General features: G+C 39.1%; 2 protein-coding genes across 2 annotated transcripts in view; one reads left to right on the top strand and one right to left on the bottom strand.

The window, feature by feature from the left end:
• The window catches only part of smpd3 (sphingomyelin phosphodiesterase 3), a 79,474-nt gene extending 69,047 nt beyond the window's left edge, over nucleotides 1-10,427 (bottom strand). Inside the window, exon 1 of the mRNA XM_088938759.1 lies at nucleotides 10,273-10,427. The gene's annotated coding sequence lies outside the window, so the exon portion shown is untranslated. The remainder of the gene's footprint in view (nucleotides 1-10,272) is intronic.
• Nucleotides 10,428-15,389: 4,962 nt separating this feature from the next.
• LOC148817082 (uncharacterized) overlaps nucleotides 15,390-25,457 on the top strand; it is a 34,268-nt gene continuing 24,200 nt past the window's right edge. The window contains exons 1-3 of the mRNA XM_088938745.1: nucleotides 15,390-15,545; nucleotides 24,314-24,449; nucleotides 24,713-24,884. Of these exons, the coding sequence (XP_088794871.1) occupies nucleotides 15,390-15,545; nucleotides 24,314-24,449; nucleotides 24,713-24,884 (464 nt within the window). The remainder of the gene's footprint in view (nucleotides 15,546-24,313; nucleotides 24,450-24,712; nucleotides 24,885-25,457) is intronic.

Below are 25,457 nucleotides of genomic sequence, written 5' to 3'. Positions count from 1 at the left end.
ATAAATCAGTATCTATACAAATTCCAGACAAGACTGATTCTTGTTTGACTTTCAAAGGGCAGGGTAAAGAATGACCAATGTGCTTGCTTGGTATCATGCTGGGATGATAGCTAATACTTCAATAATTGAATGATCACATCTGGCTGACCTGATCTACTGTAGCAAAGAGACAGAAACACCTTCTTCACACATCACACTACTCCCAAGAGCAGCTTCTGCTGGTCTGCCAGTCGGCCCACCTGTCTCAGGAGGGCAGGGGTTTTCACTGAGGAGGATGCCACTGCATTTACTGAGTAGCAAAGACAGGAAGAGGGGTAGAGTCACAACCCTGGCCCAGAAGATCCTCACAAATCCAATCTTTCCAAGAACCTTGCATACAGAGTCCATGTCAGGAACGGGCAGAGATCTATCAAAGCAGAATGGATAATCTTCTAACCCATCCCAATTCACATTCCGCAGTATGATAAATAGAACTGGAACAAATAAGTGTATTTTCCAAGCCTGCATCCCTATTAATACATACCCTCTGTATGTATCACTGGTTAAAGTTAATATATACTCTGGGGCCTATATGAACTTTAACCAGTTGTGATCATACAGTTAAAAAGTAAAGGACATAAGAAATCATATAAACATGTTATAATAAAAAAACATACAGTTTTTTAACAGTATTATAAGTGGATATGTTTCTAATAGAAATCTGATTTTAAGTGATCCTACAGCAAGGATCAAGTGAACACAAACTCATTGTGACATGTATCGATTTGTGTCAGGTCTTTCAAACATAGGAAAGTGTTGAGACAAAAGAAATCTAGATTAAATCTAAAGCTCCTAATGATTTAGACCCTGGATTACTAGAATTTGCTTGTGTTCTAGTTATATGTTATTAAGCATTTATCTTATCTTTGTTAAAGAAAACATGTTGCAGGGTCTCAGAAGGCCACTGACCAGTTACGGGCACAGCCGGACCTCGTTAATCAACAATCAACATTCCGCACACAACTCTCTATTTAAACCCTCTTCAACCCGCACCTCACGGCTCGGTATTGAACAGCCTGCTGTTCTCCTGAGCTCTTCTTCCTCCTGAGACCGTCTCCTACTCTGGATCCTGACACTGCTTGCCTCACCGACTTTGACTTCGTCTGGCCCCTTCGGATTTGTTCGCTCTCGTCTACGGAACCAACCTGCACAGGGTTCTTCCTGACGCTCTGTGTAACATGGCCCGAATGTATCCTGCAACTCTGCTGCATCAACATCTGGATTTAGGCCTATGCCGAGCACAGCTATGACTGCTTTAAAGGTTTTGCGTAGTATTTGGAAGAGGACAGGTGTCTAGGCTCTAGAGATTTGAGTGACATATTGGTCACAAATGATGTTGGATGATACAGATCCCTCTTAAACAACACGTGGTTTTCAAACAAAGTAGAGTTGAGCATTGAAAAAAGATCTTATGAATAAATTATAACAATGTATTAATGGTAATACACAGTACCTTATATTTGATACCCAGATCATTCCAGTGTGATCAAAAAGTAGTGGTTCAGTTTATAACATCACCAGAATGTGTAGGTGGCTGGGAAGGAGTTGCCATGGTTACTGGCCAAAGTTCAGGCACGGCAAACACCGTGCAAGAGAGGGGCAGTCGGTCACAGATCATTGTGTGAGTGCCAGACAGCTGGGCATTTCATCTGCAACAAGGAGGACTGTTTAACATTCCAAGAAATCCTGGTTCGCGTACAGGGTGTTTTTATAAAACCCTGCAGTCTAATCAAGAGAATTTCACTTTTCAGAACATCAGACAGTTTGCCAGGTTCACAATTAGAATCGCACTTATCCTCACATACAGCATGGGGTTTTTCAAGGGCATTCTTATTGTATGGGACTGGAAGACTTCATAACCTAGTATAACCTTTCATGCAATTGTGGTCAGTAAAAGTTCATTATTGTATATTCGTATAAGTATATTGTTTGCAGATATCTAGATGTAAAAATATTTGTACTTACTGCAATGACAAGAAAGCAAGACAGCTTTCATGTGATTATTACAGCCTGAAAGAAGAAAATATTTTGTCCTCTTTTGGAGAATATCTACAGTACCTTCCACATCTTTTCCCGTTTTGAGAATTAAAAGGCAGACTCTGTGTTTGTGGGTTTAACTGAGTTAACTGCAAGTCACTGTGAAAAACCCCACTACTGTACATCATGTCGCCAGGCCGAAAACTATTTCATACAAAGGGGATCGACTTTCTTTGATTTCAGTGGCTCTTTTTTTTAAGGGCTTCAAAACGTAAAAGCAAATTTCAGATGAATCTAGTAGAAACAAGAAGCTCTGGGAGAAATATGTTTTATGCAGGAGGCCACGTAGTCTTTTTTAAATAGCATTCATTTAGCTGCTCAAAATTGCTTGCAGATGCTGTTGAGATTGACAGTGCGGTTCTGGGCCCACGATCCCACCCGTGCTTCCCTGTTCTCTGTTATTACTGGCACCCGGAGCCCTGCCCTTGCCCTCAAGCCATGTGGGAGCCTCTTTCTATCCCAACCCAGCGATTAGCGCTGGGTCGAGCCTCCCTGTCACAGCGAGGCTGGCAGCGCCGCAGAGCTCGGCCCAGCCGGGAGAACCTCATCCCATGTAATTACACTTCTTGCACTCGGCAATTCCGCTGCTCTGAACTAAAAATATAAAACAGTAGAGTTTATTTTATGCCTTAATTGCTCACCTCCGGCTTGCATGAAAGATGACTGACATCCATGGTCGCTTCAGTGAACTTTTTTTGCTCTGGTTACACGATAAAAGCCAATAAAGATTAGCATCTGGTAGCAAGAAGAAAGTAGTTTTACTTTGCACTAGATATTATCACAGTTACTTCTGTGCAGTAATCAACCTGGTTTAAATCATGCTGGTCTTGTGCTTTGCCCACTTCAGCATCAGGAGATCCTCACACACACTTCATTGTATCGCTCCGAACCCGAGCACTATTGATTGCCCAGGAGAGGAGTTAATTATAGTTTTGGTGGAACAAAATCCAAGAAGAAAGAAGGGTTTTTCTCCATGTGGACAGTGTGTTTAATTTGCATGTTTATATACATATAGGCAAAAAGCCATTCCAGGCCTGTGCCTTCTCATTCTGTGGAAACCATTCTTTTTTTACGTTGCTGGAAAGCGTGAAGCTCTATTTTCTATTCTCAAATTCACATACAGTAAGTCATTGAATAGGGCAATCGTTTGCTTGATGAAGAAAAGAACACGATTTTGTGTGCCTGTATTCTCCTAACTGGTTTCCATCAACACGCTCCTCATTTGAAAGAAAAGCAACCCTGCAAGATGTCAATTTTTTATCATGTTTGTCTGCCCTTTTCCTCTAACCTCTAGCCCCCTATTCAGCCTGGGGCACACGTGAGCAGCTCAGCACCTTTTAAAGTCACCTTAATTGGACCAATATAATACTTTCTGTCCAGTCCCAATTTGTTTGGGAATAGACAAGACCTAGAAAATGTACAGGATTCTGGCCATTAAGGACCAGAGATATGAACCCCTTCTGTAGCTGATTGTCAGGACTATGGGCACTGCCATAAGAATATTTCCATCAGCAAATGTCAGTCAAGATCTTTCAGTTCTTGCTACTGCAACTTTCTACGTGAGATATTTTGAGTGTAGTTCACCACACTGCAACAGCTGGCTTGTTTAGGTTGTGTGTGCACCACATTGTATAAAGGTGGTCGCAATTCAGATGGTAATTTTTGAAAATGAAATGACCACTGTAGATTTTTGTGTGCGTTATGTTATAATGTTACAATATCTTCTGCCAAGGATCTCCTTTCTGTTCCCAGAAAGATCTACACAACAATCCTCATTTCTCAGACAGACCTCCTAGCAGGTTGCCCCCTGGGACACTTGTATTTCTGTATTTTTAAGCATCATTACATACAGTCCAAAACATGCTAAATGAGTCCAGAGCTTACTCAACATGAATAAACCATCACTGCTGTCAAATTAGTTTATCAAACATATTAAACAAAAACATCTGCAAATGCCAGTGGTCTTGCTGAGTCCCAGGATTGCTGCCAGTTTCTGAAATCAATTATTTTGTTTCACAAACACCTCTTTGCTTTTTTATGGACCTAGCAAAACTGGGGATTAAATCACAAACTCTTTCAACCTGATGATAAACACTCCCGGTAAAGATTACACTGAGTGACAAGCTAAATGTACAGTAGGAGTGGTGTCCATGTTACTGAAGAAGGAGAGAAGAGGGGGTGTCTGTCATTGGATCTAGGATACCTGTTGCTGCAATGGTCATGAAAATGCTCCCAGGTGTGTAAGAGGAGACTGGGCATGCTTGTCTTTCTACCATGCTAGTCAAACACTCTCCAAGGGAGAGCACTGCAGATCAATATGAAATAGGAGCAGTCTGGTAAAAGATGTGGGCAAACATCCACCCTCTCTGTAGGTCAGCTGTGTAAAAAAAATGAATTTCAGAATATGGAGAACCTTCATGTCAGTATATTCTCCATAAACATAGTTTTTTTACAATTGCAATTGTTATTCTGCTTATGAAGGGGCTGGAGTGATCTTTGATCCTGTCTGCTCTGATGTACTGTATTCCCCCAGCTGATCACTCTATTGCTTTCTCCAAGACAATACTCCTTATTTTACCTCCCCTGGCCATCTGTGCTATATGTAAGAATACATTTGTATTGTGTTGTACTGTGCTTTTAGAATTGTATCTACTGAATACATTTTTCCATCTGCGTTCTTTTACAGGGGTACCAGGACATTTATTCCAAAAATGCATCGGACAAAGTATGCAATCTCTCAAAAATATCTAAACATGAATTGCTAAAATCTGGTTTATTATCATCTTTACTGTATATTCATGAGGCTCCACTTAACTCCAGCTGCTCCAGGGACACTGTACAATGGCTGACCATGCACTCTGACCCCACGTTTCTCTCTGTCTGTGTGTCTGTGTGTCTCATGGAGAGCAAAGCTGGGGTATGTGGAAAAGACAAATTCCTAATGCAAGAAATTGTATATGGCTAATAAAGTGATCTTATCTTAACCAGTTCTAATCACGTTCCAAAAATAATGCTCCAAACCTGATTCAATGAAAATGTATCAGATAAACAAATTAACAATTCAGATCATGCTGATGAAGCACTATACACTGTTGCCTGTGTGACACCTACAGTATATGTGCAACCTTCCTACATACAACAGAGTTTAAGATGTCATACACCAACCATCAGGGAAAGGGGAACCTAGAACAGAGCCAACTCACACAAGCAAAATGTTCAAGTGAAAAGGCAGATAAAGGAGCCCTGACACATTAAAACATCAGCTGCTCATTGAGAAGCAGCAAACAAATAATGATCAGAATAAACTTTATTTTATTTAGCATATTTAAACGTGGCTTCTCAAAGCGCTTTACAGAACACTTTACAAACAATGGCTTTAAAAATCAAGAAAAAAGTCAAGAAGACACAGACACACCTCATACAGTAGGCTTACGGATATGGAACTGGTGTCAGTCCTGAAAACAGAGGAGCTTGCAGAGGTTTCCTAACACACACAATGCAAAACCATAGTACAACACAATACAATTAATTCTAACATAGAACCCAGCATTCAAAAGATAACCAGTGTAAAGTGAAAAGTGTAACAGCTGAAAGGTACAGAACAGCTCCTTTAAGATGGTGTCTGGGTACCACCATTAAATTCAATTCCTACATCACAGTGCGTGATTAGATACTGTTAGAGGGGAGTGTCCAGTATCTTCGGCTAAGTGGAGATACTTCATCCTTAAGGGGCAGTGCGGTGGCACTGTGGCTAAGGATCTGTGCCTGTGGCTGGAAGGTTGCCAGTCCGTAACCCGCAGCCAGCAGAGGAATCCTACTCCGTTGGGCCCCTGAGCAAGGCCCTTAACCCAAGCTGCTCCAGGGGCGCCGTATAAATGCTGACCCTGTGCTCTGACCCAAAGCTTCTCTCCCTGTCTGTGCTAAAGGAGCGATTGCAGCTCTTCGTCTTTTGTTGACATGTGCTTTTATTTGCAGTGGAATATATTGATGGAGAAAAGGATAGGAGAATCTTTAAATAATTGTCAGAAAGGTAAATCCTGTTGGTTGCAAGGGTCTACGTCATGCTGGCGTGCAGTTGTTAAATGCACCCAGTCTTTCAGACATGCCTAAGAAAAAGAGGAAAGTGTAAAAACAGATAAGGTCATGAGATCTGCTTTATTTTTTTACCATAATCAGGGAAAATTTCATTTCAGGAAAGCAACAGACTTGCATCCATGCTCACTGGGGGTAAAGTTAAAAGAAGAAACTCTCCCTCTGGACTACAAAAATATTTATACCAGAAAGTATTTTTTATTATTTTTTAGGCCAACTGCTGTGAGTTGCCCTATAAACTACTGGATAAGCAAACAAAAACAGACTAGAAAAAAATCTTGTCCTGTTAATTATCATGGATAAAACCATTTCCTAGTAATGGTTTAGATTAAGGATGCCATCTTTGCTAATCAATGAGCATTCTGTGTGTCATTATTTTGCCATTAACAATGCATTAGAGAAGTACTGCATTAGTCAAAGGGAAATAAGCATTGCTTGTCAGCAATATACAGCTTTCTTTTACAAAACAAATCCAAACCCACATCAGATTTCTTGACTTAAAATAACTACTTTGGTTGTGGTTCACCACAATGAATTTACTCTCCCTGTAGATTTACTATGTTTTCAATCTTTGTCTGAGAATCAGTTCCTTCGACAGAAACTTCACCCATTTTTCCAATAAGTCTAAATTTGGCATGATGACAAAGTGTGCATTCATGTGGAAAGAGATCACTCTAGCTTATAATAGAGGAAAGTACTTATCAGCTTTTATACTTAGCCAGAGGACAACTGCTTCATTGGTAGAAGTTTTATTTCACTTCTGCATGAGTTGACAGCAGGACAAACAACTTATTTTCCCATGCACAATAAAATTCAATAAATCATAAAAAGTGGTACTCGCCTTCAAGATTCAACCTAAGGACCCCCACAATATAGTCTTTGGCATCAGCATCAGCACTCCAAACCTCTACTATCCACCCACTGGCACCACGATTCCAAGCAATCCAAAGCCCCTTATAAATGATCTCCACACAGGCCAGGATCTGGTGACACCAGGTGAGGGAATGCAGCAGTGCCAGAACATTTTAAATGTAGCCAGACCAGCCAGTCAGATACATCTCTTCTGCTGTGAAAGGACCTAACCTGTGGAGACTCCCACACTGTTACCAGATCTGTCCACAGCAAGCCCAAGACAGGGGTCTTCTCGTTCTCTATCTTCATAAGATGCGCTGTAGCAGGACTAAAACACACTTTGTGAACAAAGTTTAGGTGGGTCATTCAAAGGTTAGGGTTTCTCTATGCAAATTTTGTATTACCCCAAATATTGTCCCAAGAAATGGCCTGCAATATTCTGAAACTGCAACATTCAAGTCACTATTCCATATATTGTACTAAGCACTGTTACACCATCAGTAGCTTTTGTAAATCTCCCAAATTGGGCTTTGTGTATCCTGCCATTAGCAGAGGGTGGGTTTTGTATATTGTAAGCCTACTGTATATATCACGTGAGGTTAAACGCACCAAGAATTCTGAATGTGCTCATTTGAAGTATTGGGAAGATGAGACAGCAGAGCAGCAGTTCTAATATTGCACGAACGGCGGAACAGGGGCTGTCTCAGGAGCAGTCATAATCGTTTGAACACTGTGCATATTGATGAAAAGCTTTAAAGAATGTTTGTAGATTTTACATTCAGCGGCATTCACAATAAACGTCTAAAATCTAAGCAATTCTAAGAAAGGCTTACAAGCTGAGGAACCAGGAAGGTAGCTATGAGAATTGTCAATGGCTGTAAGAAAGGTAGAGGATTAAGGGAGATCCACAGGGAGCAGATGTGATAGAAGACTGTAAAGCTGGCTAAAGCTGGAATGACGTCTGTGGCCTCGTATGGCAATTAAGAAGTGCTAAACCATTAGCAGTGCATTACTACAGCGGATAATATAATAAAAAGAAGAAATAGGCATGATCGCAATCATAATTTGCTACATTTTTTTACAATAAACACAACTACAGAAATCAGTCCTGAGATTTATGGACCCTAAGAGCCTATTTTAAAATTAAGCCATAGCAGACGGCGCCCTAACCCGAAGAATCTAAGTGTTTGCGTCTCTGTTGATTCTGGTTTGTTCTTTAATTGCAATCCTGAAAATATAACGGCATTTTATAAAATGTATAATTTATTCATATTCACATTTACAGTAACAATTCGATCCTCCCCAGGGTACACTGAAAACTATGGGACTATTGGCAAGACCGTAAAAGCAGAAATCGCCCTTAATTAAAAAAAAACTCACTAATGGATAATTAACTCCTCGTCAAAAGGATGAGTCAGAAGAAGGTATAGAGCGGGGCTTTATCTACAGTGTAACTTGTCTTTGAATGAGACAAGTGATCGTGAGACAAGGAATCGTGACCATTCTTAAATAGTATACGTTTTCTGAAAGATAAAGGCAACAACAGTGAAACGTTAGTCTTATCAAAATGCGTAGCGTAATATTTGACTTAATCATTATTATTATTAATTTTACTTCTTTTCCCAAACCATAACTTTGTCAGGCCCTCTAAGTACAACTTTAAGTGGGCCTCGGTTTCGTTGTAAACTATTTGCTTACTCCTTATTCGATATCGTCTCTCCGATATTGTCTATTGCTTCCTCTGTGTATTCGGCATTGTAAACTTGATACAAGCTTTTTTCACCCTTTGACAGGAGATACTCTCGTATAGTATTCAGAAATTCCACCTTTAAATCCAAACCCGAGAATGTATGGATTGAAGTACAGTATCCACGTCAATGCCAACATGCAGTCATTGGTGTAAATCTCTGTAGGCTGTACTTCCAGACTCACTAACTTACTTCCACTCTCACACACCAGTATACTCACGTACTGGATTTTGTCGTATTAATGTACAGGAGCTGGCCATTAACAAGAATGACTTCGGTTCGTCTAACCTGTTTGATACTACTCTTTGTAAAACCATAAAAAGCGACCCCTTCACCCAGTAAATCACCGACATTTCTGTGATATGAATATAATACTATTTCACATAATAGAATCTATTTCATTATTGAACCGTGTATTGCGTTCGTAGGGTCTGATCACAGGGCTGATAAACGCGTTTAAAATGATCCAACTCCATCATCTGATTGATCGCAGCGCAATTATTTCAAGTGATGTACAGCAGCCTTAAATGCTGACTCGGATTTTAAAAAAGCACAATTAGCAACCTTACAGGCAGCAGGCAATCTATTAATTAACAGAGCGCATTAATGTAATTTACTTAGTATCTTTGCTGAACGTCCTGCCAGACACAGGGTATTCGCTCGTCATTCTGCTCCGTTTTTACATTTAAAGCTACAAAAGCAGACACTGCCTGTAAGGAAACGTGTAGTTAAAGTGACGAAGAACCACGCCTTGCCGAATCGATGGTTTCTAAATGCGAGGGGCTCTGATCATGCAGAATCTGCGAAGCACGACCTTACACATTTCCTAAACCAGCTTGGCTTGAATCGGCAGACGTCTGAGGAAAAATGTTGCCGGTAACTTAATTGCAAAGTAGAAATATAGGCAAATGTAGCGTCACGTGCCTTCAGCTGTATTTCATTGTTCAGAATAAATGCTCTAAGCCTGTAAAAGGGAACGTGAAATACTTCCTGCAATATCAAAGGAAATACAAAAAAAAAATGCAGATCGCGACAGCAGCCTGACAACCAGTGCAAAGCAGGGCTCCGTGTCTAAATGACAGCGATGAACGCGGCAGCACGGCCTCGTGTACAGCTGGAGTACTCGTTTGTACCCCTGGGGGAAGGGAGGTGAGACGGACCGTATCTACCTCATATCTACATTCACTCACACTCGTACAGCGACTCAGATAAAGCCCAGGACAAGAAGAGCTCGCCCTACCTATTGACACAGCTCCTTCCCTGCAGTCCCAACACATGCAAATACAGAGCAGACAGTATTCAAATAGCAGCGGCACGCGTTGAGCCTGTTGGCACAAAGACTGGCTCGCAAAGACGAGAGTAGTAAATGGAAAAGGAGCCTTTTGGAATTAGTGAAGGCAGAAGGATAAGTCGATGGCCAGCTCAACGTGGTCGTGCCTCACTGCAGTTTCCCCTTCATCCTTCACACTCGTGGCATGAATAAGAGGCGAATGAGCGAAATTACCGTTTCTGGTGAAGACCAGCCTGGAGCCTGTGGAGCTCTGCGTTGGCGTCAGTCACTTTCGCGAGCCCAGACAGGATCCTTGCGATATGTTCCCATTCTAATGCAGAGAAGGGAAAAGCTCCATATACTGCCCCGAGTTCCGCTCACTGAATCGTGCTCTTCCAGCACCACCAGTCTTGAACAGCTCCTTTGACGTCATACTGGCACGGAAGCCACGCCCCCAATGAGGTCTCGGCCAATCAGTCCAACTATCTCCGTCACCCAGCTCTCTCCCACCTGATTGGGTGAAACATGATATCACAGACCGAGCTCTATAGTTAGGACCAACTTCACAGGGAGTTTGATATTTCTGGTTTTATAACTAAAATTAATGTTTTCATTTTAAGGCGCCTCTCCTATAAATACAAATGACACAAATAAAGCACTGGTTTACAGGCTACCTTTCCCAAAGACCTGGAAACTCAACAGCTTAGACAGGGGACTACATTTCCCAGAAAGCAAAGGGAAGCGTGGTACTCGGTATCCATAGCTACCGTCAACAGTGTTTGCCTTAAGCGGAAGAGAAAAAGGTAAGGGTACTGTATATGGAAATTTCAATGGTGAGATGAATAAAAAACTACATCACCTGCTGTGCTCCTAACTTTGTCCCTTACTATATACAGTAGGTATGATTTTAGTTTTATGACGTATCAAAAAAAGTGGAGTTAAACTGTTATGTTGTTATTGTTGTCGTTGTTATTGCAGTTTTTCTAAGTAGTTACTTGTCTGGTTCTTTCAACTTGTAGAACCGTCTTTGTCCGTAATATTTATTGCGTTCAACAAATGCAGTTCTACTCGTAACAGAATATTATGTTTATAAAGTTGAACTGCTTGGACGGTAGTACAATTACTGTACTAATTGTATACCGCACAATACACTCAGTTTTTTAAATGTATATACCACAATAGTATAGCATAATTTAGATCTATATTAATACCAGTATATTAATAAAGTCCGTTAAAACATTCTCGACACTTAATATTGTTTTGAAACGTGTTTTTTTTATCAAAGTTGTTTTTTCTCTAAAGACATGAAAGTTGACACTCAACACTCTCTTACTCGTGGAGCACAAGTGTATAATTCTCTCTAATGTATCAGCAACATGTAACTTGCATGGAAAAGTAAGGATCTTTGGCAAAACGAGTTTTACATAAACTCGCGTCTTCCCGATCTCAGTAAATTGTACTCAGACACTCAAAGTCCAGATATACATGTTGAAAACATCTGAATGTTCTATCCTTATGCAAGCATGTATTAGTCAAGAAGTGCATTTAGCATTTCCCTCTCTTATTTAGTCTGCTTTGGTGTCTCAATTAAATCAAGCTTACTGTTAGTAAATAAACTGTGATATCAAAGCCTTATTAAGTGGGAAGGCTCATGAGTCAAGATTTAGTTACGCAGAGCCTGCGCTTCAATATGATTCAAGTGTTACATTTTGATATTCCAAAACATCAAAGGGATAGTAACAGTAGTTGGTCTGACAGTTGTACCACATTTTGCACAATATGTCAATTAGACACTAGAAGAGCAATTTGACTGAATAATCTGTTCAAAATAATGGATTATTGTAAGACTAAATGTCAGTTTTTGTAAAATATTTAATGCATCAGAATACATCAAAGTTTCTACAAAAAGAATTTGAACAATGAACTTGGATTAGAAGAGCATAATATGTTAGAAAGTAGATGAGGCATTTTGATAGATTTTGCTCTCCTGCTCTTTTCATTGCAGATAGGTTATGATTTAATCCAGTCAAATCTTGAAGGATCCAGGAAATCAACCTCAGGATCTGTGCTGACGTTGGCATATACAGTACAAATCCAGCTTAGTTAGGTAGGTTTTAGTGTAAGACCACACACTTCTGCTTTTTTACAAAAACGATTTTCTGATATACTTTATTCGCAAGAACAATTTGGTGTGGCCAGGTTTTGCCATTTTGCCTGGGATTAAAAAAAGGCTTTTAGGGAATTACTTGGTCATTAGCAGATTAATCGATCAAGATATCATTGCATCATTGCTCTCATCTCAGTTGTTTTCCCTGACTGTGCCTCTTTGGCCACTCAGCTGATTTTATGTCTGCTGGACAGCTTTCCATCTCTCGCACATTTCTTTTCAAGTCCAAGTATCTGCTGTGTTTTAAATCAACACTGGACAATGATTTGTCCAGGGGACAGCAGGGAGTCATTCAGGGTGTGCAGGGAAACAAGAGGATACTTTTCACTACAAGTTTGTGTAAAGCAGCTAGTGATTTTGATTCACTGCTGAATTTTGGCTGACAAAGATCTATTCAATTTATATAATTATTTATAGTGTTTTATAGTGTTAACTGTTTGATTTTTAACTGAAGGTGTTTATAGGGAGAGATTGCTTCAGGTAGAAAACAGAGCCTCTGTTTTTGTCTTTGCTTTACCTCCAAACCTACAGTATAATGTCCACTGCCAGTGGTACTGTGCTGCATGTACAGGACCCACATACTGTATGAGTAAAGACAACTACACAAAGAGGTCTGTACTTCTTGGAAGTTCCACTTCCTGGATTGTGGCATTTCTCTTTAGGTGTCATCCTCTGACTGACTCCTTTGCTTTTCACTCCTGACAAACGGGGGATTGGAGCGCAAGCCTTCTGGAAGTATGGCACATTGTTCCGTGCTCAAATCATCTGTGATGCCTTAGTAGAAAATGCTCAGTGCTTAATTTTAATTTTATTTGTGTGTGTGCAACAATATATTTCACTCTTCGCAGCACAAAATGTAATTTGGTGTCTTGCCTAGAATCTTTGATTTGCGCTTGGCCATGTGTAAGTTACTAATGCTGCTGGTGAAGTAACTGTATATCATAGCTGAAAACGAAAACACTGGGCCAGCTCGGACTCTGCAGTACTGCAAAGTAAAGGAGTTTTATGCCAAAAATTAAAGATTAAAAAAGTGCTGTACTGTCACTTCTGATTTATACCAGAATGATTGGTATTTCCTTAACATTTTTAGAAAATATGAATGTTACTTGATTACCATTAATGCACTGTCTTACTTGCTTTGGGGTAACTGTCAGATTCACAGTATTTCATTTGACAAAAGATGTGCATTGGGGTATTTAACTGGCAAACTAATTCAATCTATTTTACAATTAACAGATGCAGTTGTCAACTCTTCTCACATTTAATAGGTTCTATCTTAGTGAAGCTCAAAGCCAGTGATTCCCTTTGCTGCTTGTCAGCTTTGTAAGAATCTGACATCTTAATAATGTGTTAAAACATTCCCCAGTAACATAACCTAACAAATGTACACAACATGAGTCTTAAGTGTTTGTAACATAGTTACAGTACAACATTTAATCTGAATGTCTGATAAAAGCTACAAATTTCCAGCTACATTTAGAAATGTTACAGTATGCTATGTGCTGGGGTATCCCTCTCTTTGATGTATACTACTCATAGAAGTAAACCTCAGTGGACTGACAATTAACTCGATCAACATCTAAGCTATTTCTCTAAACAAGTGTAGTAATGAGCTTCTTTGGAAAACTAGTGAAAAGTTGCTGGGGTGAAGTGCATGGGGTCAGTGATTCTCAACCCTTGTCTTGAGAGGCCGCTTGGTTTTCATTCTTGAATTCTTGATCGCATTTTCTAATTACTCTCTGCACATTAAAAGAAATGTTAAAAACACTTAAATACAGTAGATAAACATGACATGGGAAAATGGGAGCTTACATGAAAACAGGATAATTACGGTTTGGTTATATTTATTTTTTTATGGGTCATCTTGCCCTTGATTTTTGGGATGGGGGGCCAGAATGATAAGCTGAAAAGCAGTGATGGGCATGGACACAGTGGAGCGATGCTGCCATCTTGCCTAGGACTCATTAGAACTTTGAACCGTGGCTCAAAATTTGGGACATCGCCAGTGAGCCACGCCAATGGAGAGACTGTGATGGTATAATCTGAAACAATGGTTACAATTTGTCTAAGTGATTATTGCAGAACCGCTAAATTGGTATACAGTACCAAAATCCATAAATCTAACTATCCACTACATCATCAAATCATTTAAGACAGGTATTGGATTCTGTTAGCCTAGGTTTTGTTGAATTGGTTTTAGCAGTTATCTGGAAGTGGTTTATGAAACTGTCTCTGTTTTTCAGAGATTTGCTGTTTGAAAGCTTGTTGCTGGAGCTACTATCCAGTTGCCATAGAAGAATGGTTTTGATTCATATTAAAAGCTCCAGCACAATTGTCACTTTTTTTAGAAACATGTTTGAGTCTGCTTTTCAAAACTGTTCCATTATTCCTTTGCACCCTGGGAGTTACTGTACGTATGAAGAGTGCTAAACTGACTAAACTACTTTATTTAATTGTAACTGAAGAATAATTATCATCCCACCAGAATTTAAATCACAAAACATGGAGTAGAGGTATTTAACAGATCCTTTGGGATTATTTGATTATACAATTGCATAAGAAGAATGCATAATTCTGATCCCAGTGCATAATAATGTTATCAAATGAATAATTTTGCATTTTCATCACTCTATCATGTCTTCAGTGTCTGCCCTTGATATTTTGCTCTATTTACACTTCCCCTTAGGACCAATGCACTTAACATTCAAAGAGAGTGAACAAACATTCAATAAAGAAAGCCGTTTAAACACACCAATGTTCACTGCAGGTGAAGGGTACATACATTTCTAATTCTGTGTAGTGTTCTGGTCTTCACCCCATTTACATACAGGTACAGTACACCACAAACCCAAGTCACAGGCAATAAATGTATCATGTTCCTCAGTGTTTTCGAAAAAGGAATAAGTGCTGTTATAAGAGGAGCACCAAACTGTATTTTATAGAGACCTTCCTCAGGGCTTGAGATGACACAGGAGGCATGTCTTTCCAAAAATCCCCCCTCCTCCCAGTTATGATGTACATGTGTAGTTCTGATATTAAATATCGCATCTTATCAGATAATTCATTTAGAACTGTCGTAACGAAGATGGTCTGTTGTCTTGGGTTGACAGCTTTTTCATGCTGCAAAATGTTCATCTTTGTTGTCCTGCAGGCTTCTTTGGTACGGTGACGATCAGCACCTCGAATGGCAGAAGGCAATGTTGTCTGTTTTCCTGCTGTGGTCTTCAAACAACAGCAACAAGACAGTGAGGGTAATCAGAAGAAATTTACTGTACTGCCCATTAGAGTGAACTTCCATCAGTTACTCCAGATGTCTTCTGCACCATCTGTCGTTCCACAGGTAATATCCAGATTACATCTGTTCCAAGAAAGCCACTTTTGAAGCTATTATTTTATACAGAAGAGTTGCTGCCTTTCACGTCAGGTTGAAGTTGTGTCTTTAAATGGGTTATTAAGGATTCCACTCAATGCCACCCTCTATTAGTGGTTGCTTGTATTAAGCCAACGGCCATTAAAACCCCCCCAGAAAGCAACAATATAATTCAAAATTGTCCTACATTTCCTTGGTCTCTATCTGCTGTGGAGGTGAATACCTTTACAAATTGCTGCACGTCAGTGTATGATCCATGTGTGTTTTTCTTTTAATAGAAATACTGTATATATATATATCATAGTTTTTAACTGTTATATACTGTGGGAAGAGCTATGCATGCTCTTTGAGAAGACTAACACAAACCCTGACCATGCAACTATTTATAAATGTGGGCATGCAGAATCCTCAAACTACATCGTCCCCTGAAAATGTTAAATAAGTTGAGTTTTGTGGACCTTTTTTCCAGAAAGCATAATAATAAGTACTATGTCTTAATATAGGTCTGCATATCATATACAGTTGTGAACTAGAAGACCCAGCCTCTAGAAAGGACATACAGTATGCATTTATATTGGCACATCATTGTATGGAAAGTGAAAAAAGGCCAGCAGAATGTTTTATTTTATGCATTGAATTCCAATTAAGGGATCCTTTGTGAAACATGTTTGCTGCATTGTTGAGTAGTGTGATGAGTTTTGACAGTTGCATTATCAAAAGGATAACATTGGTCATTATTGTAAGGAAAACAAAGAAAGAAAAACAAACTTTACAAAACACCAGGAGCCATAGAAGAACACATTCAGAAAACCTGAAAGAATGACAAAGTCAACCCACAGAGCTTTAATTATTAAATGGATAGTAACCTGGGCATCTCATTAAGAAGATGGAGTGGATTAGAAGCTTCCAGGGTTCAATAGTCCTGAGACTGGCGTTTCTCCATTTTTTGATATCCTGTGCTATAGATTGTAGGCAAAACTGTTTACAGTATATATCAAAAGCAGTCTTGCAGAACAGATGTGTATTATTTCCCCTCAACCAAAAGGTAGCCCCTTCCTTACACTGGCATACAATAGGAAATTTCGTATACTGGCCAGAATTATACTTTCAACTCTACACAAGATACATTAAAGAGCAGTAGTTACCAAAATGTGGCTTGTTCCCATTGGGAACCTCTGTATTTCCTTCCCTGATCTCATTGGATATGGAGGTTTGTGTTGCTGGGACTTGTGGGGAGTACAGTTTAGGAGTACAGCACTGGATTTCTGCCACTGCAGGAAAGTCAGGAAGATGTCAAAAGAAAAAGAAAGATGTAATGAGGGGCAGGGATGATAGATGTGTAACTGATTGATGGGGCCAGGAATGGTACTTTATGCAGGGATGAGGGGAATTTGTATCCAATTTGTTTTATTCTGGAAAATAATCTGTTCACAAAATAATGGTGTGTTTCACATACAAGGAAAACCTTAATATCTAGAACTTTATATTGTGCAGTACGGGATAAGCTTCATACAAGCACAAGATGCAGAAGTACAATGAAGGAAACCAGGAGAATAATCCAGTACAGGACACTTGCACAGTAAAATGAGGCAGTCTCGAGCAGATCCATGGCTGGGGACATGTGAGGGAAAATCTCCTGTACGACTTACATTTAGTTGACAGAAATGGTCAAATTAGGAGGTACTGTAGCTGTGCTGCAAAATGATGCAGTGATCTGTGTAGTTGTGTAGTTTCCTATAGCTTGTTCAGTGCGTAGATGCTGCCTGTCAGCAGTGCTTTGGGGCTGTTCCCGTTCCAGTTACACGCCTGGCAGACTGTCTAGGGTTGCAGAAGAAGTTTATGTGGTTTATGAGCTACTTATATTTGGGCCTGCCAGCTTCTAATGTGTTTTCAGTTTTCTCTACCTGCTTTTAAAAGCCTAATTAGACAAGAGATGAATCAATATCTGTCATGAATATCTGGTGTTGATAAAACAAGCAAACAATCAACAAAACATTTTTCAAGTTTCATAGTCTCTTAACATAACAGATTACTTTACTCTTTTTGAAGAGGCTGTAGGCAATGACCAGTGCTTGTTTAAGAAAAAAGTGACCCACTATCTGGACAAGAACATAGCCTATCAAATAAAAAAAACCCAACACAAAATAGCATAGAAAAATGTAGGGTGGAATATTTGCATGTCTGCATTAAAGAAAAAGTTATGTAAATTTCAATCAGCTGATAAAGAACAATGTATATACTGTACTTAGTACAGGTATGTACATACTCAGTACATTGCTTTTCTTCTGTGCACCACAGAGAGATTCACTAAATCAAACCGTTTGTTTTGAAATCATAAAAGAAATTTTAAAGAGGTGTTTTTGTGTTGAAAAAGCTACAAGCTCGCATTAATTATCCAGTTATATAAGAAATAAATGTATATGGTATGAAAGTGAAGGATCCGTGCATATTTTTAACTGACCCATGCATTATTCTACAATGTGTTGTTCAGTTTTTCAAGATTGAAAACAGTACAGATATAAATGAAATCAATAGCAAACTGCATCTGCAACGCATTTTTGTAAGTTCAGTTCAGTCCTTTGAGCAACTCGTCTTCCACAGCCACAGCTGTGCGCAAGTCCTTTTTATTTGCCCTTAAGTAACAGGGAGCTGAGGATGGGTAGTAGCTACTGTACCTTCAGACTAGTAAAAGGGCTTATACGCAAGTTAAATAGATGCATTGTGCACTATACTGTGCACATGTTGCTGTAGACATATATTGCAATAGCTCCAACTATCAATTTAGTAGTAGAGTCACTGGCATTCTTCTGCTTGCCCATGTTTCGAAGTGAATGGCTTTGTTTGTTAACGCGTCCCTGTTGACACATAATAGCTAGCCCTTTATAGTGCTCAAACAGCATAATTGAGACAGTTCATAGCAACCGAGCACACACTAATGCTTTATTTGGCAAGTGTACAGTATGCTCTTATCAATTATAGAGTGGCACTGAATGCACTGTGGCACTGTTAGAAACAGCAGAAGCATCGTCATACAGTGTATATTCATTCAACTGATCTGTACATATATTTTAAGCTAAAAGAAAATATTTACCTGGATCATTCAATGACTAGGATAATCACCTGTAAGGAACTGATGATCTCTTATTTCTGTGATTTTGTAAATTTTCAATCTTAATTGTGTAATTACGGAAGCCTACATGTGATCTAATACTGTATATCTTGGAGATGCATGAAGTGAATGCCAAGATACTGGCATGTCAGCATTAAACAAGTAGAGCACAAAACAAACGTGTGTAATAATAAAATTAAAGGTTTTCAAACCCAGGCCTGCCAAAGAACTTTACCACTTTAGTGAAGAGAAATTCTGTAATCAAAACAAAGATGTCCAAGGAAGCACAGCCCATCTTTTCAAGTCATAATCTACCTGTTTAAATATTTGATTAAAGTTTACTGTGTGGTGTCTGAAGCATTGGACTAGTAGCGCAGTTGAAAGTAAAATTTGCAAAATTTAATGTTAGAAATGCAGAGTTAGACCACATACTTTTCTTCCAAGATAAAACACTGAAATAATAGCAAATAGTTTTGTCTCTACTGTTAACTACTGTGAGTTCTACATACTGTATAGTGATATGTAATACTAAGTATTATCCAAGCTGATATATTAGGCTTCTATGTACAAGTGATAAAAGAAAGACTGCTAAACAGCCTTCATATTACATATTTGAAGGTTAGAACATTGGTATTTAAAATTGATGCTCCAAAGCCCAGTATGTTGTAATAAAGCATCCTGCTTTCTTAAATTTGAATGCCACTGTTGAAAAAATACACTTTTGTATCCTTGGTTAGCTATTGAATGCAGCAAGACATACAATTGGAATTGAAAAGATAAGCACTCATTCACGAAGATGAAAGGAGATATGAAACATAGTAAACATGTGTGACAAATATGCAAAGGAAACTGCAAGGACATGATGTTCTGTGGTAACCAGGGAAAAACATTTCTCTGGATGTATAATTATCAGTGTGTGAGTTTTCTGTTCTGAGTGAGAAGTGGTGTTGCAGTATATTTTTGTGTACCTAAAAGACAAGGCTTAAATGAATAATAATAAAATTTTTTAGTGATCTGAGATATGAGATATTATGAATAGTTAAATAACCAGTGGAAATCACTTTAATACCATTTTGTTTGTCACTTAATTTCCGCTGGAGTGAGCAGCCAGACGTATTATCACGGCTCAATCATGTCCGGATTGTTATCACCGCCAGCTCCAGAAATTACAGGAGTAATGGTCTAATAATGGGAATTCAGCTCCTGCAGTAGCACTCCACAGGGAGTTGAAGATCAGCTCTTGCCATTGATGATGCATTTTCCATAGTAATTCTATTTCTGTTCTTTATCTTCCCAATTCGTAATTCTTGGTTAAGATCCACCATTCTTGGTTAAGTATCTAGTACCCACCTGGAGTACAAAAGAACTGAAGGTAGGCAGTGCCCTCTGAAGTAATTGGAAGTCAGATTCTGTTTTCATTGGATTTAAGCCACTGCATTGAAGAACAATTGAAATGGATAAAGGAGCAAGAGTCCTTCTCTCATAAGATTAATATATATATAAGTATATGCATGTAGATCTACTAGATTAGATGTAGTGATTAGTATTTTATTGAACCCTTTTGTACGATGACCTTTCTTATTAAAGCTTTGCAACACCACTTTTAGTTAAGTTTGAACTTCTGTGTTGTAACAGATGACTGCCTCAGCCAAATTGTTTGTATTGAAATGGAACAAGAAGGTTCAGCAATACTGTCCCTCTTTTGTAGTTTCATTAAAGCTCCAGAGCTAAGAACCGGTTTTAAATGTTTTAATGTGCAAGTAAATGCCAGTATCATTTAGCCATATGTTAATTGTAATTCTATAATATATACAGTATATCAATATTACTAATTATTGTAAAAATACTTGCAATTAGCAATTAAAAAGCAAAGAAGCTATTAAAGGTTTTAAAATAGTATTTGTGGCCGTCATATTAAATCACAAGTGCATGCTAAATTAAATCTTGAGTGACAACTTGCAGCTGTCACAGTATTAATGTTTAATTTATGTTACACTAGGCAATCACTGTGGGTATCATATTAATTGGCTTAGCAGGTGGGCAGTTTCTTGGTGGTTGCTTATGATTTGGGAGAGTTTGGAGTGACTGTTTTTAAGGTTTTTAGCCTTTCACCATTTGCATAGAAATTAAACTTGAAATAATACAAATTAATCATAATTAATACAATTATTCCTTACACTTATATACTGTAGTACTTTTCTGGAATCTCTGCTCAAAGTTCTGTACAGGTAATGGGGACTCCCATCCACCACCAGCAGTATGTCCCCCACTTGGATGATGCGACGGCAGCCGTTGTGCGCCAGAATGCTCACCACACATCAGCTATCAGTGGGGAGGAGTACAGAGTGATGAAGCCAGTTCATAGATGGAGATTATTAGGACGCCATGATTGGTAAAAGTTGGGGGAAATCTGCCCAGGACATTGGGGTTAAACCCTTACCATTTTTGAGAAACACCTTGGGGATTTTTAATGACCACAGAGAGCAGGACCTCAGATTTATGTCTCATTCGAAGATCGGTGCCTTTTTACAGTATAGTGTCCCCGTCACTATACTGGAGCGTTAGGACCCACACAGACTGCAGAGTGAGCGCCCCTTACTGGTCCCAATAACACCTCCTCCAGCTGCAACCTTAGTTTTCCCAGGAGGTCTCCCATCCAGGTACTGACTAGGCTCTTACCTGCTTCAGTAGGCTGGCAATCCTTAGAAAACTCATGTTCAAAGCACAGTATTTTTGTTTAAATGTACAATGGTAAAATTTTACAGATGACCATTTCTAACATCTACTCTAAGTTGGTGTTTATACACCAGCCCCACATTTGTTGTTCACCTGAGTGCTATAGACAATTACTTGCATGCTCCTCAAGTGGCTGACTCACCCTGCATGTTGCTAATGTGCAGCTGGAAAGCCTGGAGCCCACAAGCAGGCATGGCAGACTCAGTTCAGAGTTTGAACAAGTTTGTTATTCACTAAGAGAGAGAGACCAAGATAAAATGGATTTGAGTTAGACATGATTAAAGAAGAAAACAAAAAGATTGGTCAAGAAAAAACTGGACTGGATCTGAGTAGACAACCAAACTAAAAAAATTAAATTAGACACAGTATCATGGTAAAAATTAAGAAGGTAATTAAGTCAGAAACTCACCAGATCTTCAACTAACAATGGCTTCCCAATAATTTCACTGTATTACCAGACATATTGGGAGAAATTTCCCAACACCAGTCATGGACTGAACAAGAGATCATATGCATTGTAGATGGGTAGCCTCAAAGTACTGTTTGAGACAGTACTTTGCCTGTTACTTTAGCAGTCAGTTACAACTGACTGCCACCTACTATAGTCCATACAGCTCCTGCCAGTGGGCCAGACACAAGGAAAGAGGTGTCTCGAAATTATTTCAAAATATTTGTATTGCGAATATTTTGAAATATTTTTAATAATTGAAAATATATTGGCTTAGTCAGTCTAGGCTTCAGCTATGTACAATACCTTTGGGGAAAATCAGAGTTGTGAAAGAGGAAAAGGCAATAGACCATTCTCTCTGCTTGCTCTGGGAGAAGGTCTAGAGGTTGAATGGCATAGACTTTCCCTGACCATCTAATAAAAAAGAGGTAGAAAATGGCTGTTATGGAAGTGCATTAGACATTGAGGCCAAGTGTGGATGAGAATACACCATATTCCACATGTATTAAACAGCTGTTTTTTCTTATTTGGTCTGTTGTCTTGATAATGTTGGTATATTTCTCTAAATGTTCAAGTTAGAATTAAGAAACAATAGGATGTGTACATTTTTTTCCACATTATAAAAGGTTAACTTGACATTATGTGTACAATGTGCACAAATATTCATTGGCCTTATACTGTATATTCTCAATTATATGTTGTGGGAATGAGAATATTATTAACCATGCGCTTTTTTTTTCTCATTTGCTTTTGTCTTTGTCTGTGGCTGTTAGATTTATTGCAAGAATATTAAATAGGCTTGAATACAGGAGATAAAGCGCTCCTCATTACACACAGACTCAAAAGCGTTCAAGCTGTAGAAACAAGTTAAAATATAGGTCATATTTCCGAGAGTTCATATCTCTCCTCACATTGCACTCAAACAGCCCTGAACAATCCATGGACTCATCCCTTTTAATTATTTTGCGTACATGTAAACAGGCAGTGTAAGCCCCCATAACTTTTAATATGCCCAGAGAGCCATTTCTGACATATCAAGATGATAACAAATCACTGTTGTAGGCAATCTGAATAGCACTACAGATGCTATTTGGTATCCATTAAAAGTGCTGTTACACTATACAAACTGACTCAGGCGTGAAATATCTCAAACAACATACTGTGCTTGGCATGTCTCCTAGAATACTTTTGAGGTGTACATGCTGTCAGTAAGAGAAGAATCTTCATCTATGTACTGTAAATTGAATGACAAATGAACAGATACAGCACTTTCTGCACTGGGATCCCAAAGGCTTGCTGTGGCCAGGGACAGGTGAGAGGGGGATTCACTTGGGATATCAGAACATTGCAAAGTGTACAGGAGAAAGGCCTTTCACTCTGTTGTGCTCATTTAGCTCTACAGTTCCATGTAGCAGGTACTGGTTATACTGGGAACACCCCACAAGAATTAAATCCCATCCTGGAAAGACAAGTTTTTCGAATAGCCAACTAAACCTAACCTACATGTCTTTGGGAACAAAAAAAAACACAAGGGAGACTATGCAGACTCTATACAGAGACCCAATGAGGTGGAATTTGGCCCTGGACCATGAAGTATTATTAAACAACATGCTACTGCCTTCCGAAGCCTTAAAATCAAGTCTCTGATGTTATATTTCTATTGTTGTTCCTCATTCTCAGAATGAGAATGTTATTTTGTGTGTTTGTTTACTAACAGGCCTGTGTGAAACAGGTATTTCATTATTCAGACCATAGCTTCTGGAAACACTGAGTGATGTGATTATGGAAGGACAGCTGCAACACTTTTGGATTGATTAATCAGCACTGTGGGAAGAAATGCGTGAGATGACTCAGCCAGTGGCTGAAACAGAGCTCTTTAAGGGGACATGTTTTTAGGTTTCAGTTGTTGGTCAGAGTTGAACCTCAAAACTTTGAAAACAGCATTATTTTTTATTATTAATAACAAACCTGTACTGTATAACAATTCTCTTTTTATCATTTGGTTTTAACTAACGGTGATTACAATCAGAATAATTATTTTGTCCTGTTTTGTTTCCAGGCCGGTTGGGTTTGAGACTCTATTGCCAAACTTAGAACTGTTCTAGGTCTTTTAAGCTGGATGGTAGATCTAGTCCACTTCTCCTTTTCTTTCATCTGAATGCTCAGTTACTTAGTGGACAGATTGGTTCATCAATTTCATAAATCTCATGCTTTCCCCCAGGTCCAGAATTTTTTAAAGGTAAAGCAACTGGAATAAGTTGCACATGTAAAAGATCAATTGTGGAGAAAAAACTTATATAGATTCATAGATCTACAGTACACTTGTCTATAACAAAAATAATGAGGGTATCCTGTGTCCTTCCAGGAAGTTAATTTTAGGTGTCTGTGCAAACTGTTTTTGCCATGCTGAGATATTGATTCTGTTCCCCCCTGTTGTCTGCACAGGTGCAGAATGGTGATATCCTGAGCGCAGTCATTGCGCTTTACGATGTCTGCCTGCCTGAAGTGGGACCAGAAGACCTGTACTCCACCGTGCACTCCTCCACAGCCAGCACTATTGTGTTGGTCCGCCAGCACGAAGGTACCAGCAAAGTAATCGGAATTGCTGGTCACATGAGTCACCACAGATTTCTGTCCACTGTGATGTATTGGTTATCTAGATTTGTATTTCAAAATAGAAATGAGAAATATATGTCAAAAGTCAAATTAATGAACCTCTTCTTCATGCCAAGTTTGACCATTGAGTTTGTCTCCTTTAAAAACACCATCACACCACATCACTTTTGCAGCACATAATCTGATGAATGCCTGCCCTCTTGCACCTTTTGCCTTCATTGTGTTCAGACGTTCTGGAGGAATATAGACAGCAGGCCCAGTTTCACATCCGCACTGACGCCACCACTCTCCAGGTGGACAAGGAGCCAGGGGAGGAGACACGAGGACGGTTCTCTCAAGTATTCAGTGATGCGGAGTGCAGCACAGATGATGAAGATGATTCAGAGGAGGACTCTAACAGGTACAGTCATGGGCATGCGCTCTTCTACAGTCACCAAATAACCAAATATATTTCGTACTGGCTGTGAATTACAAGAACATTACAAGAATATAACAATACAAGTAATCTGAGGATTTCATCCAGCTGTCTCTTGAAAAAAGGGTATGAATTTTGACTACATGGGTAGCTCGTTTAAAACTCCCACAACATTTTGTGTTAAACGGTGCCTTGTATTCTCAGTTTTAAATACACTTTCCTGTTGTTTCCATTTTTGTTTTCTGGTTTGTTTTTCACTGTTGGTGCTTGCTTTGGAATTGCTTTGGGATGACTTTGTCAGTGCCTATGAGGGTTTCAATAACTTGAATCAAGTCCTCTCATAGTCCTCATTGTTCACAACTATAGGTATTCACTTCTTTTAGATAAGGACATCGCCTGTTTGCAGAAGTGTTTTGGTCAACATGACAAGGTCCTTATGATACATTGACCGGATAGAGGATTGAATATATTCAGATCTCCATATAGGCTGAAGTCTGGGAAGACGGGACTGGTGTGGGAAAAGACTTATTCAGGCCAGATTTGAAATGAGCCTTTAGT

Source organism: Atractosteus spatula, chromosome 21 (assembly GCF_055471065.1).
Source record: "Atractosteus spatula isolate fAtrSpa1 chromosome 21, fAtrSpa1.hap1, whole genome shotgun sequence".
NCBI lineage: Eukaryota > Metazoa > Chordata > Actinopteri > Semionotiformes > Lepisosteidae > Atractosteus > Atractosteus spatula.
This window is presented reverse-complemented; position numbering and strand designations above follow the sequence as displayed.